The sequence below is a fragment of the Alosa pseudoharengus genome, unplaced genomic scaffold, assembly GCF_046254945.1.
Source record: "Alosa pseudoharengus isolate Yale_2024_CS ecotype anadromous, Long Island Sound unplaced genomic scaffold, YU_APseudo_1.1 YU_APseudo_1.1_scf_23, whole genome shotgun sequence".
Lineage (NCBI taxonomy): Eukaryota > Metazoa > Chordata > Actinopteri > Clupeiformes > Clupeidae > Alosa > Alosa pseudoharengus.
Genome location: NW_027468685.1, coordinates 11626969 through 11640853, shown reverse-complemented (window position 1 = coordinate 11640853; position 13885 = coordinate 11626969). Strand labels below are relative to the sequence as shown.

The following is a 13885-nucleotide window of genomic DNA, read 5'->3' as shown; positions in this document are numbered from 1 at the left end:
ACACACACACACACACACACAAACATCCACACAGGACACATCCACATGAAGTGAACAAAGTCCACTGTAACAGACAGTGACATTACCATGTCAGTACCCCTGGGCTGGCGGAATAATCAGGCAGAGAGCAGAGCTTGGTAAACTCTGCAATCAAAGACATTGGGCAAAGCTACCATGCTTTCAGCAGCAGTGGTGATTACAAAATGCTTGTGAAACTGATGGCTGGCCATTATATTGATCGAGTAGAAATCCCATCCACCCCCCTGAAATCCCTATCAAATTCCCTTCTACAAATAGATGTGTAGATACTCCTGTGTTGACGGCACAGAACAAAGACAAGGACCAATACACTGCATATATTGAACATGATATCAAAGACGTGATCAGGTTGTAGCCATCATTGCTATGTAAGGGATAATGTATAGAACGCCGGTCATTATTGGGAAAATAAGTCCCGACAGGGTGAACCGGACTTGTTCCGGCCTGAAGGGACTTATTTTCCCAAAACAATATACAGTTTTTTTCAAATGCTTACACACTAAATCTTTGCTTGTCACACAATTTTCTAATCATGTCTTCCAAACATCATAACCCCACACCAAATCTGCAAAACCATACACTAATTCTCAGTGTTTGACTCAGTTTTCAATTGACTAAAACACATTTTGCAAAACACCACACACAATTTTCTACTTAACACACAAAAATCAAACAGGAAGTAACTTGATTTCATTTTTCAAACACAACCCATCAAAATGCCACACTAAATCGCCAGTGCTTCACTCTCTCTCTTCACATGTGTAAACACTCATTACTTTACGGAACACTATCCAGTCATTGCCTTAGTATAGGCCTATAAATAGATACTCTATATGTAGGTATGGACCCTTTCAATCTGGCCCTAGAGGATTTCAGAACCAATGCAGATACTTTGAAAGGAATGACTTTATGTACAGTAAAACTTGTCTTTTATATTTATTATATTTTTGTGTCTTTTTTGTGTTTTTGTGTCATTTTTCTATAGACCTATGAATACATACACCCCCCCCCCACCCCCCCCCCCACACACACATACAGACAAACACACACACACACACACACACACACACACACACACACATAAACACATACACACTTTTCTTTGGAAAAAGCAAAGTAATTTGATAGTAGTCATTTCCATAGGCAAAATCAGCTTTTTCAGAACTCCATGTACATCTGGTGGTCATTGCCTCATCTGGTGGTCTATTTTGCTTTGCTTTGTTCTTGTTGGCTGTAAAATACTGTACTCACAACAGCAAATTATTTGGGGAAAATCACTATTTTTTGGTTTCAATATTGCTTGCATTTTTACTGTTTATTTCAACTTCTCTCTGTAGATACCGTAACTTTCATTCTTGTATGGAAATACATAAAGCCTATGAAAGACAGAAGAGCGTTAGGTTTTGAGCAACAGTGTGTACATGATGTATCCAAAATGTCATATTATGACAAAAGTGTTTGTAATGTGAGGCGAATGTTTGATTTAAAAATGTGTTTATGACATTTTGAATGTTGTGTGTCATTTTGCTGGAGATTTGAGGCATTTTGGATTTTGTGTGAGCAATTGTTGGTTTTGTGTGTGGAGTTTTGAAAAATAAACACAGAGTTTTGAAAACGTGTGTAAACAGTTGTAAAAAACTGTAATAAACTCCCCACGATATGACTTTAGCCTACATAGCCTAGCCTATTTGTTACCGTTCATTGTGGCATTTGCTGAAACAAATAGTTCGCAACAACACACGCTGAACTTGAATCAAACATTCTTTAGAACACAGCTGATCAACCATCTGCTTTCACTTTTGAATGAAGTTCCAGTCCTTGCGTGGTGATATGAAAAGCACAAACTCCGTTGCCATTGACAGCGGTAGTTTTTTTTCAGAGGTCCTTTCCTCAGAAATAATGACCGCTAGAACTTTGGGAAATCCCATTCAAGTCAATGGAGTGTTCTACTTGCCTTGTGAAGAGCGATGAAGAGCCGTGTAATACGTAAGGGATAATGTATAGAACGCCGGTCATTATGGGGAAAATAAGTCCCGACAGGGCGAACCGGACCCCGATGCGCCAGCGGAGGGGTCTTGTTTCGCCCTGAAGGGGCTTATTTTCCCATAATGACCAGCGTTCTATACATTATCCCGCTTATTACTGTTTTTTTCAACTGCTTACACACTAAATCTTTGCTTGTCACACAATTTTTTAAACATGTCCTCCAAACATCATAACCTGACACCAAATCTGCAAAACCATACACTAATTCTCAGTGTTTGACTCAGTTTTCAATTGACTAAAACACATTTTGCAAAACACCACACACAATTTTCTACCTAACACACAAAAATCTAACAGGAAGTAACTTGATTTCGTTCTTCAAACACAACCCATCAAAATGCCACACTAAATCACCAGTGCTTCACTCTTTCTCTTCACATGTGCAAACACTCATTACTTTAGGCTACTGAACACCATCCAATCATTGCCTTAGTATAGGCCTATGAGTAGACATACTGTACTCTCTAGGTATGGATTGAAATCCAATACGGTTGAAATGTTCAGAACCAATGCAGATACTTTGAAAGGAATGTTCTACAAAAAGTCGACTTTATGTACAGTAAAACTTGTCTTTACTATATTTTTGTGTCTCCCCAAGTTACCCCCCCCCCCCCCCCCGCACACATACAGTAAACACACACACACACTTTTCTTTGGAAAAAGCAAAGTAATTTGATAGTAGTCAGTCATTTCCGTCTTAGGCAAGATCAGCTTTTTCAGAACTCCATGTACATCTGGTGGTCATTGTATTTTGCTTTGCTTTGTTCTTGTTGCTGTAAAATACTGTATTTGCAACAGCAAAATATTTAAATAATTCTGTGTATTTCAACTTCTCTCTGTACCATAACTTTCACTCTTGTATGGAAATACATAAAGCCTATGAAAGACAGAGGAGCGTTAGGTTTTGAGCAACAGTGTGTATATGATGTATCCAAAATGTCATATTATGACAAAAGTGTTTGTAATGTGAGGCGAATGTTTGATTTAAACATGTGTTTTTGACATTTTGAATGTAGTGTGTCATTTTGCTGGAGATTTGAGGCATTTTGCATTTTGTGTGAGCAATTGTGGGTTTTGTGTGTGGAGTTTTGAAAAATAGACACAGAGTTTTGAAAACGTGTGTAAACAATTGTAAAAAACTGTATACGGCTACTTGCCAAAACGAAAAAAGAAACTCCATGATATGTCTCTTTACACTTATTTGTTACCGTTTCGTCGTGGCTTTTGCTGAGAAACAAATAGTTCGCAACACACGCTGAACTCGAATCAAACATTCTTTAGAACACAGCTGATCAACCGTCTGCTTTCACTTTTGAATGAAGTTCCAAGCGCAAACTCCGTTGCCATTGACAGCGGTCATTCTTGTTTTCAGAGGTCCTTTCCCAAGAAATAATGACCGCTAGAACTTTCGGAAATCCCATTCAAGTCAATGGAGCATTCTACTTGCATTGTGAAGAGCCGTATAATAACGTTTTTTACAATTGTTTACACACGTTTTCAAAACTCTGTGTCTATTTTTCAAAACTCCACACACAAAACCCACAACTGCTCACACAAAATGCAAAATGCCCCAAATCTCCAGCAAAATGACACACAACATTTAAAACATTAAACACATGTTTAAAGCAAACATTCGCCTCACATTACAAACAGTTTTGTCATAATATGACATTTTGGATACATCATGTAGCTACACACTGTTGCTCAAAACCTAAAGCTCTTCTGTCTTAGGCTTTCTATATGTATTTCATACAAGAGTGAAATTTACGGTATCAACAAAGAGAAGTTGAAATACACAGTAAAAATGCAAGCAATATTGAAACCAAAAATAGTGATTTTTCCCAAATAATTTGCTGTTGTGAATACAGTATTTTACAGCAAACAAGAAAAAAAGCAAAGAAGAATACAGTGACCACCAGATGTACATGGAGTTTTGAAAACACCGATTTTGTTTTTTTCTAAAGACAAGTGTGTGTGTGTGGTGTGTGTGTGTGTGTGGGGGTCGTGTACAGTATGTATTTATAGGCCTATAGACCCTTTCAACTGCAGAAACAAACAATTCTACAGTAAGCGTTCCTAAGGCATTTCTGGAGGCACAGAAAAATGTATTGAGCTAATGGTATACTGTAACATGGGGACAAACAAAAATAGAGTAAAAAGACAAATTTTACATAAAGTCAACTTTTTGTAGAACATTACTGTAAGCTAAAGTCCGATTACTGTAATTTTCAAAGTATCTGCATTGGTTCTGAATATTTCAACCGGAAATCCTCTAGGAGCAGATTGAAAGGGTCTATACCTATATAGAGAGTATATCTATTCATAGACCTATACTAAGGCAATGATTGGATGGTGTTCAGTAAAGTAAAGAGTGTTTGCACATGTGAAGAGAAAGAGTGAAGCACTGGTGATTTAGTGTGGCATTTTGATGGGTTGTGTTTGAAGAACGAAATCAAGTTACTTCCTGTTAGATTTTTGTGTGTTAGGTAGAAAATTGTGTTTGGTGTTTTGCAAAATGTGTCTTAGTCAATTGAAAACTGAGTCAAACACTGAGAATTAGTGTATGGTTTTGCAGATTTGGTGTCGGGTTATGATGTTTGGAGGACATATTTAGAAAATTGTGTGACAAGCAAAGATTTAGTGTGTAAGCAGTTGAAAAAAACTGTAATAATGAATAATCTTGAGTGTTCTATTGCAATAGCCACTTGGGCGATCTTATGTGTATGTGCTTGTGCGCTGTTGGAGTTCTGGCAGCCATACCCTGCGTTGTGTTGAACCTGCGCGGTTCAGCCCCGCCCATGTCCGGACAGCGCGAAACAGCATCACCTCAGATCAGGAGTTGAGCGTGCTGACAATCGAGCTAAAAGCCCAGGCTACTAGCTTTCATGGCAGCAGCACTCTTGAGGTGTCGGACTTGGGAAGTTAAGTTTACCAACGTTCCACACAGCTAAGCTAGCTGGCATCCGTTACACTCACCCCCTAAACCTCACTCCGGATCTGGGTCATGGCACCAATGTAACCTGCGTTGTGTTGAACGTGCGCGATTCAGCCCTGCACACGGCCAGACTCGAACCGGCAGCACCTCGGATGGTGAGTTGAGGGTGCTGACAATCGAGCTACTAGCTCCAAGCTACTAGCTTTCATGCCAGCAGCACTCTTGAGGCATCGGGGAGTGAAGTTTACCAACAATCCACACGCACAGCTAAGCTAGCTGGCATCCGTTACACTAACAAACGCACACACACAAACACCATAAGGTCGAGGGAGGCAGATGAACAGGAGCACCAGGCTGAGGTACTCTCACACACACACTCACACACACACACACACACACACAACCTGCGTTGTGTTGAACCTGCGCGATTCAGCCCTGCAGACGCCCGGACTCGAACCCGCGAACAGCAGCACCTCGGATCGGGAGGCGAGCGCGCTAACAATTGAGCCAATAGCCCAGGCTACTGGCTCGCATGCCAGCAGCACTCTTGAGGCGTCGGGGAGTGAGGTTTACCAACGTTCCACAAGAACAGCTAAGCTAGCTGGCATCTGTTACACACACACACACACACCATGCCAGGGAGGCAGATGAACAGGAGCACCACACAAACACGCACACACACACAGACTCAGACACACACAGACACACAGACATAGACACACGCACACACACACACATACACACAAGCATACACACACTCAGACAAGGGGGTGATGTCAGATTGAATCAGAGTCAGGTGAGTCGGTAAAGAATGGTCCAGGCGAGGAGAGGCCTGCCCCAGACGCGCTGAGCTCAGACAATCGATCTGCTCCTCCTAAGCTTTGATGGACAGGGCCCCTTTGCTGCTCCCAGGGGCCTCCTCTCTTCCAGCTGATCACAGGCAAAGCTGAGGGCTCTCTGGGGCTGCGCCAGATTTCTCCCATCGATCAGCACACACACACACACATTATTAATAGATGTGCAACAGAGGCTGTTCCACTCTCCTGTGCCAGCAAGCCTTTCACTCTCTCTACCCTACTGGCCTACTCCTTTTCCAATCTCACCTTTCTCATTCATGTACTTTTTAAAAAGCTCTCTCTCTCTCTCCTATCCCTATCTCCCTCCCTCATTCCTTCTTTCTCTCTTTCTTTGTCTGTCCCTCTCTGTCTCCCTCTCTTCTGCTGTCTCTGGTTCCTGGATGCTCTCGTGCAGTCTGAGTGGGCGTGTGACTGACGCCCATTTTCATTGACAGAGATGCGCAGCTAGAGTATCTGAGCCTAGTTGGTGCCCCTGTGCGTCTGCCTCCTTAGACCTCATGTTTGTTACTCCAGCGTTATGTCACGAAGCGAGGTGACTGACATGGGTTGCGGTGGGAGTACATTATTCATGACCTAAATGGGATTATAGTGATGCTGATGAATTATACAATACTGGGGAGTGACTCTTCAACTCTACTGCTCTACTGTTCGTTGGTCTGACCTTAATTTCCTCCCTCCCCCCCATACCCTTGTCCGTGCTGGCTATCTATCTCTCCCTCCCTCTCTTCCTGTCTTCCTGTTCATCCCTTTCTTTTCTTCCTCAGGCCCTCTGGCGACATGCTGTCCTCGGATGACGAGAGCCTGAGCGAGCGCTCGTGTGTGAGCGAGCCGTCCTTCCGCAGCGAGCGCTCGGGGTCGTCGTCGCCCTGTCCCGCCACCGCCGGCGCCCCGCTTCACGCCCCTCCCGGCGACACACTGCCCTGGAATCTCTCGCGCCACGAGCGCCGCAAGCGCAAGAGCCAGGACTCGGTGCTCGACCCGGCCGAGAGGGCCGTTGTGCGCGTAGCAGGTAGGAATCGATTCCATCCACTCTGTCGAAAACACCACCACCTCTCTCCTCTCCGTACTTGCACCACTCCATCATGATCATGATAAGCCGCCAGGGCAGGGTGAGGGATCTCCAGATCCCTGCTCCAGTTTCTCCTACAGGAAGAGCATTGTGTCCATGATGCTAAAGTAGTGGATTAGCGAGGATTACACCTCTTTCACATTTACATCATATCAATTTGTTTCTAGTTGCTCGCATATGATCCCAGCCCCGGCATGAGTCTGAATCCCTCATCATCACTGGCTGTCCTTCCAGGTTGTAAGTCAAAGCCCTGTGTGTCATACACACAGCTGGAACGGGGAAGGAATTTCTCTCCGCACAGGCCGCTCCTCTGTGCCAGAACTGCAGTCTGAACTGCAGAAATGTTCTAATGTCTTGGGCATGAACAGGGAGGTGGAGTTTGTCATGCTCTCATCTGTTTGTCCCATATCCAGAGCCTCGTTTTGGACGCTTTGGATAGCACAGGACATTGGAAAGGCAGGAATGTCCCGAGAAGACTTTGAATTTGGATATCAGGATTCCTTTTCTCTCCACAGACTGTTTCTATTTCTGCTCATTTCATTACTGTTGACAAATACACCCTGGCCTTAAAGTTAGTGAAGGCGAGTGAGCACACAGAGTCCTGTTGTTGTTCTAATGTGTAGAGCAGAAAACGCATGAGGGAGGAGGGGGCAAGGGAATGTGAGAGTGATGAGTGGCATGGGAGAGAGAGAGAGTGTGTGAAAGTGAAAGAGAGAGAGAGAGAGAGAGAGAGAGAGAGAAAGGAGAAAGAGAGAGAGAGGAAGAGAGAGAGAGAGAGAGAATGTGTGTTAGCGTAGCATAACAGAGATGCTATGCTGATTTCCATGCTGCTGTTCCACGCTACGCTCAGCTTCTCTCCCCTGGTGTGAACGTGCGACTCCTAGGTCTGCTGTGTCTTGGAGAAGAGCAGATGAGTGGAGCTGGGTGACTGCGAGTGGCTGCTCTTGGGCTATTTCAGTGTCTGGTGCTGTGTGTGTGTGTGGGGGTAGGGTAAGGAGAAGGAGGACGGTGGTTTGGGGGTTTGTGATTCTAAAGATGTGATGAGTCAGTCAATCCCCCAGCCGAAACACCCCGTTCCCTGGTGAGCTCTCGAGCTGTTGTACTGTGGGTGGAATCTTAAGATGGAATGACCTAAATGTGACACAAACACAGACCTGGCCACATTTTAGAACCATGTCAAATACATGCAGAGGAAACTCCCATGACTTCTGTTTGCAGAGTTTAAGGGCATAGGATTTATATGTTTATATGCGGTTCATGCTTTCTCTTTAAACGACATTGGCAGCTTCACCGGCTGTTCCATGCTGATAAATCCAGGCCTGGTTTTGGCCATGTCCCCAGTGGTGATGATTTGAATGGTCTCGGGGGAGAGGGACATTTTTGCTTCCCAGACGTTGGCGGGTGTGTATAATAGAGGTGTCAGGGGCCCTGCCTGTGCCTTTTAATTATTTCTCTTTCTCTTCAGGCAACTGAAAGGGCAGCCTGGCTCCCTCTATTCCCCTGTTGCCATGGGGACACTCACACTCCTCCAGTTGTCTGGTTTCCATGGTGACGGGGGAAGCAGAGGAAAGACCCGGGGAGCCAGAAAGGGTGAGAAACCCCAAAACAAACAGGGGAGTGTAGTAAAGAGAGGGAAGAGAGAGAGCTGCTGAATATTAATCTGCCTCGGAGAAAAAAGGACAGAGAGAAGCATGGGGAAAGATTGAGTGCCTTGAAAGAGGAGCGAGTGAAGAGGAAGACAGAAGAAAAAGAGGAGCACTAGGGTTCAAAAGCAGGCTGACAGAGGGAAGAGTAATGATGACATATCAAGAGACAGAAGGAGTGTTTGTGTGATGGTGAATACACATGTTTGTGTGTGTGTGTGTGTGTGTGTGGTTGATGTTTGGAATTGGAATGCCACACTCTAAGTCAATTTTGTCAGTTACGTAAAACACTCAGAGAGGTCACACACATGCACATGCTCTAGTCTTGCCAATGGAGTGTGAGTGTGTGTGTGTGTGTGTGTGTGTGTGTGTGTGTGTGTGTGTGTGTGTGTGTGTGTGTGTGTGTGTAAGTGATTGAATGCCATAGCTTTTTTTTTCCAAATATCTTATCGGAAATTCTCCACAATAAGTGGGATCTGCCTTATAGAGTCACAGTGTGATTGAGCTCATGCCGTAATGTTGATGGCCTTTCAATATGGGGTCATCTTGTTAATAGAGCGTGACAAGGCCGTGATTCAAACAGCTGTAATTTCATTTACAGTATCTGTCAACACCCCCCCCCCCCCCCCAGCACCATAGTGTAGTTCACCTTATTGTCCACTAGAGGGTGCTCGTATATCATGGTGACTGATCCTCTCTGCAGGGTGCAGTGTTAAGGCAGATCCAGGAGCATGGGCTCAGGATTACGCTTCTATCCCCCAGATCCCTCATTAGCGGACGGACTCGGCTGCCGCTAAAGGTGGTGGAGGCCCGTGGATAGATAGATGCAGCCTGACTTTGTGAAATGTGGCGGTGTTGGGGAGAGTTATTTGTTATATGTGCCCATTGTGGCGTGGTGCAATCGCTCTGTTAAGCTTTAATGTGACAGGATGGTGGGGCAGCCAGCAGAGTTTGTGTGAGTGTGTGTGTGTGTGTGTGTGTGTGTGTGTGTGTGTGTGTGTGTTGGGGGGGGGGGGGGGGGTATCTGGCCAGGCTGAGTCACCACTGCTTTTGCATTTTCGTTAGGACAATATTTGTGTTTAAGTCTGTACTGTCCTGTGTGTTTTTGGGTGTGCATATTCTACATTTGTGTGTGTGTAGGTCTTTTTGTCTTGCATATGTGTTTATCCTTTGTGTGGTATCAAGCTGTCTATGAGTTGTGATTTTAAGTGTGTGTTTGTGTGTGTGTTCAGAGTGTAATATGCCTGGCTGTGTGTGGGTGAAGTGGTGCCAACCACAGTATCCGGGCTTTTCCCCTCTCTGCTCTGAAACTTAAGATGCCTGTGGGCCTCTCCCTGTGTGTGTGTGTGTGTGTGTGTGTGTGTGTGGGGGGGGGGGTTGTGTTGTGTGAGTGGAGGGCTATGACTGCCAGAACACCAACAGCCTAATGGAGATGTCGTATGAAAGAGGGTGTGTGTGTGCCTGCCAGAATGCCGACAGTCTAGAAGTAATGTGTGAGGGTATGTGCGCGTTTGTGTGTGTCAGTGTGTGATATTTTTGTGTGTACTGCCAGAACCAAGCGGAGCAGTGAAACAGAGAGAGGAAGAGAGATGAAGGGAAAGAGAGGAAAAAGAGGGATGATGACTTGGAACAGGGAGTAAGAGAATAGCTCAGGAGGAGAGCTTGAGCGGATATTGACCGGAAGAGATGGTGGAGCTAACCCCCCCCCCCCCCAGAGTCCTACACTATTGATTCTCTCTCACACACTCTCTACAAATACACACACACACACACACACACACACACACACAACCGACACAGACCAATCATAATCGCACGCACGCACGCACACACACACACACACACAACCGACACACACAAATCATAATCGCACACACACACACAGTCACACACACACACACAACCGACACACACAAATCATAATCACACACACACACACACACACAACTAACCCCATCACAGACATACACTTGGGTGTGAGTGTTCTAAGGAGTTGGTCTGGTCCGTAAGGTGTACAGTATGTGCATGGTCAGATCTGCATCTGGGGACAGATTCTCTAGTTATCAGCTGGGCAGGTGAATTACACCTGATGAAAGAGGAGTGCATCACGTTCTCAACAGGCCCTCTTCTGGCTGGCCTCTCCTCTGTGGTTAAAAATAACATAATTGATAAGGTACGGTTTGACTCTATAATCATTTAAAAGTCATAGCCAAATATAAATGTTCACTGAATCAAGCATAGGCCAACTCACAGCATGTTCCATTATGTCTAATTGTGTAATGACCTGTGTGCTGTTACATAATTGGACTATTAACTGATCACATCAAAGAACCACATGTTATGTGGCTGATACCTATTAAGCTGGTTGGTATTTGATAGCCTATGTGTGTAGTGCGTGTCTGTCCGTGTTACCATGCTGGATAGGCTCTCCATGGCCGTTAGATGGCGGCTTTAGGACGGATTCTTCCAAGACAAAATAGGCCTGCAAAGCTGCTTATCGAACACGTCACGTTAAAGGGGAAACGGGGCTTATTTGCACCACTCTAATTTTACCACCGAGTGGCGACACACCCCACCTCTCCGCACGCAATCTGGCCCGCCTGCCGTGGTGTTCCGTCCAGGCTGGATGTGCCTGGCGTGGCCAGCTATGGATGACAAGCACTGCAGGAAGAATAGGGAAACCTGAGCTCCATAGGCATAAAGAGAGAGCGGGAGGAGGGGAGAGAGAGATAGACGGAGAGAGAGGCATAGAGATAGAGAGAGATGCAAACTAGGAATCGCATCCACTAGCTGTCCCTTTAATCGAAGCGGCCATTACACCGCGGCGTGGAGCAGAGGAAACGCCGAGGATACGGCAGCGGGTGCCGTCGGAAGAGGATCCCGTCCTCAAGAGATAAAGGAGCCGGTGTGCGGATACTGTTTCTTTTGAGGCTCGCTTCTGGATTTCGGAAGGAACCGCAAGGCCAGCCCACTACGACCGCCCCTCCAACACACACACACACACTTCAGAATCGTCTTCGCGCACTCGGAGGCACTCGCCGGGCAAGATAGCAGATTCGACTTGGTTTCACGCGGCCAGCGATGCATCTTGTGTAATATGTTTAGATAAAATATGGACACGTACGTAAACATATAGCCTACTTTTAATACCCAAGTTACAGCGTTCGTCACGCGTAATGAATTTCACCATTTAACAAAGGATGAATAGATAGCGCCTGATGTTTGTCACTATTTTAGGACCCAGTGATGACAAGAAGTAATTTTTGCAGTCGAAAGTTCTAACAATTGCAGTAGGCTAGGCTTTGCATGTTGAAGAACAAACTGCGAACTGGTGATACAATTTAAAACGCAGCACGGATAACTTGACTTCCACCGTGGATTTAAAGGCAAACAGGACTTGACAGCTGTTTTGCCGAAGACCCTGATCCACCGTCCTGGATTGATGCGTTAACGGGCCTGTCGGTGCCGGGCCACCGAGGAAAGGAGAGCCATGGCCGGCTTTATACCAGGCTTACTTCCGACCAGTCATACGCAGGAGATGGAATTCGCCCAAGCGTATGAAGATGTGTTGGAACGATATAAAGGTAAAGCATTTGTAGGAAAAGGGAGAGGGGCGCTTTGTGTAGTCTCACGGAGAGATAGGAATGAATGTCAGTTCAGATTGTTTCATTGTGTAGCCGTTTGCTAAATGTACTGGCTGAATGGAAGCTACATTGTATCCTATGTGTTCAGCTAAGGAGCTGCAGTGTACGTGTGCTCACTGTCTGGTCTTTATTGAGTTATGAAAACAGTTGACACCAGGTTAAGACTCAACAGTGACACTGAATAGCTTAACTGTTCCTCTTAAGGGCTTATTTTGAATAGCCACAGCGCTCCCATGAAAACATTCCCCTTTAATTTTCAATAATCAAACCGACCACGTTCTCCATAAATATTTCTGTTCAGGCATCTTCAAAGAAGCAAGTGTACCAGTGTCTTTCTGCAGCACTGAAGCTGCTTTTGTGTTTGGAAAGCCAATCTCTCTCGTCCCGACGACTCCTCACGAGAGCTGCCCGGCAGATGAGCGGGGTAGTTTTATAACTGTGATGACAGGAGCGCTTTAAAAAATGAATGCCTCCACTGAAATTGACCGTGATAGAAGAGGGAGGGGACTGAGAGTAAAGCCAATTGACTCGGGTCACATCTGTGATGTGTTGGGGGTGTAGAGGGGCAGTGGCGCTGTGTTGTTAATTATTGATTATTGTAATGAAATGCGCTTCTGCCTGTCAGGGTGGAGTCTGATGACTGTTTTGGGAATGAGGCCGCCACCACAAGAGGCATGTTTAAAAAAAAATAAAAAAAATGTAAGCTTGCACAACTTTTATCTATACTGCTTGTGCTATAAAAGGGATGTTCACTTGCATCATAATGGAAGTGAGGGATCATTGAAAACACTGTGCATTTCTCAGACCTGTTGTGAGCAATGACAGGCTTGTTAAGATGCTCTTTAAGAGTCTAGCCTTAATAGTCTGTGCTATATAGCCTCAGATGTATTCCTCATTTCCATTTGTCAATATCAGTTGTTCCCCAGTGCCAAAAAGAGCAGTTATATTAATGAATGAAATGGTTTAAGTAGGCCAGGGTTGTTTTTAAAACCTCTTACGTTCGCAAGCAGAGTGCACTGCATGTACCTCACTTACTTCAGGCTGGTTTCAAATTATTGAATCATACAGGTCATAGCCAGAGGGTCTTTTGAGGGTTGTTGAGAGCATACGTTAGTGAGACTGTAGTTTCTGTATTTAATTTGGCATTCCGGCTGTCCTCAACTTCCCCGTAGATAAGATCGGCCTCCCTCCTCTCTCTTTACGACTCCTCTCCTGAAGGGGATGTCCCCCGTCCAGACGTTTATAAAGGTCAAGGTCACCTGGCGGGGGTGGCACAAAAGCCAGGCTCCCATTTCACTCCATTTTCCAGCTCGCTCGGAGATCAGATGAAGGCTGAATGGGTCGGGTCTCCCCAGCGTCGGCCCTCGTCCTGCCAGAGAGGCCGGCCTGGCCACAGGCATCTCTCCTCTGCTCCGTGCAGTCGCGTCTCCCCTCCCGTTATTGAGGCCTGGCCATCTCTCGGCCCTGCACACAGGCCCCTCTGGGCTCATTCATGTGTCTGAGCTCCGATTTCATTTCATCCACAAGCACAGCACACAGCACACCCTTCCCTTCCCTTCCCTTTCCTTTCCTTTCGGACTTGGCGCCCCAACTATGTTCTAATGTCTCGGGTGGAGACTCAATTATTTTATTCCTACCTAAGTGGTGGCCAG

At 45.4% G+C, this 13885-nt stretch overlaps 1 protein-coding gene across 6 annotated transcripts in view; it reads left to right on the top strand.

Moving 5' to 3' along the window:
- Positions 1–13885, top strand: part of macf1a (microtubule actin crosslinking factor 1a) — a 195251-nt gene that overhangs the window by 2896 nt on the left and 178470 nt on the right. For 5 of the 6 annotated variants that reach the window (XM_076301492.1, XM_076301490.1, XM_076301491.1 and 2 more), the window contains exon 2: positions 6642–6886. In XM_076301492.1, the coding sequence (XP_076157607.1) occupies positions 6655–6886 (232 nt within the window). In that variant the 5' untranslated portion in view covers positions 6642–6654. Of the gene's footprint in view, positions 1–6641; positions 6887–11321; positions 12174–13885 lie in introns of those variants that run through there. The other variant, XM_076301487.1, reaches the window with a different exon arrangement.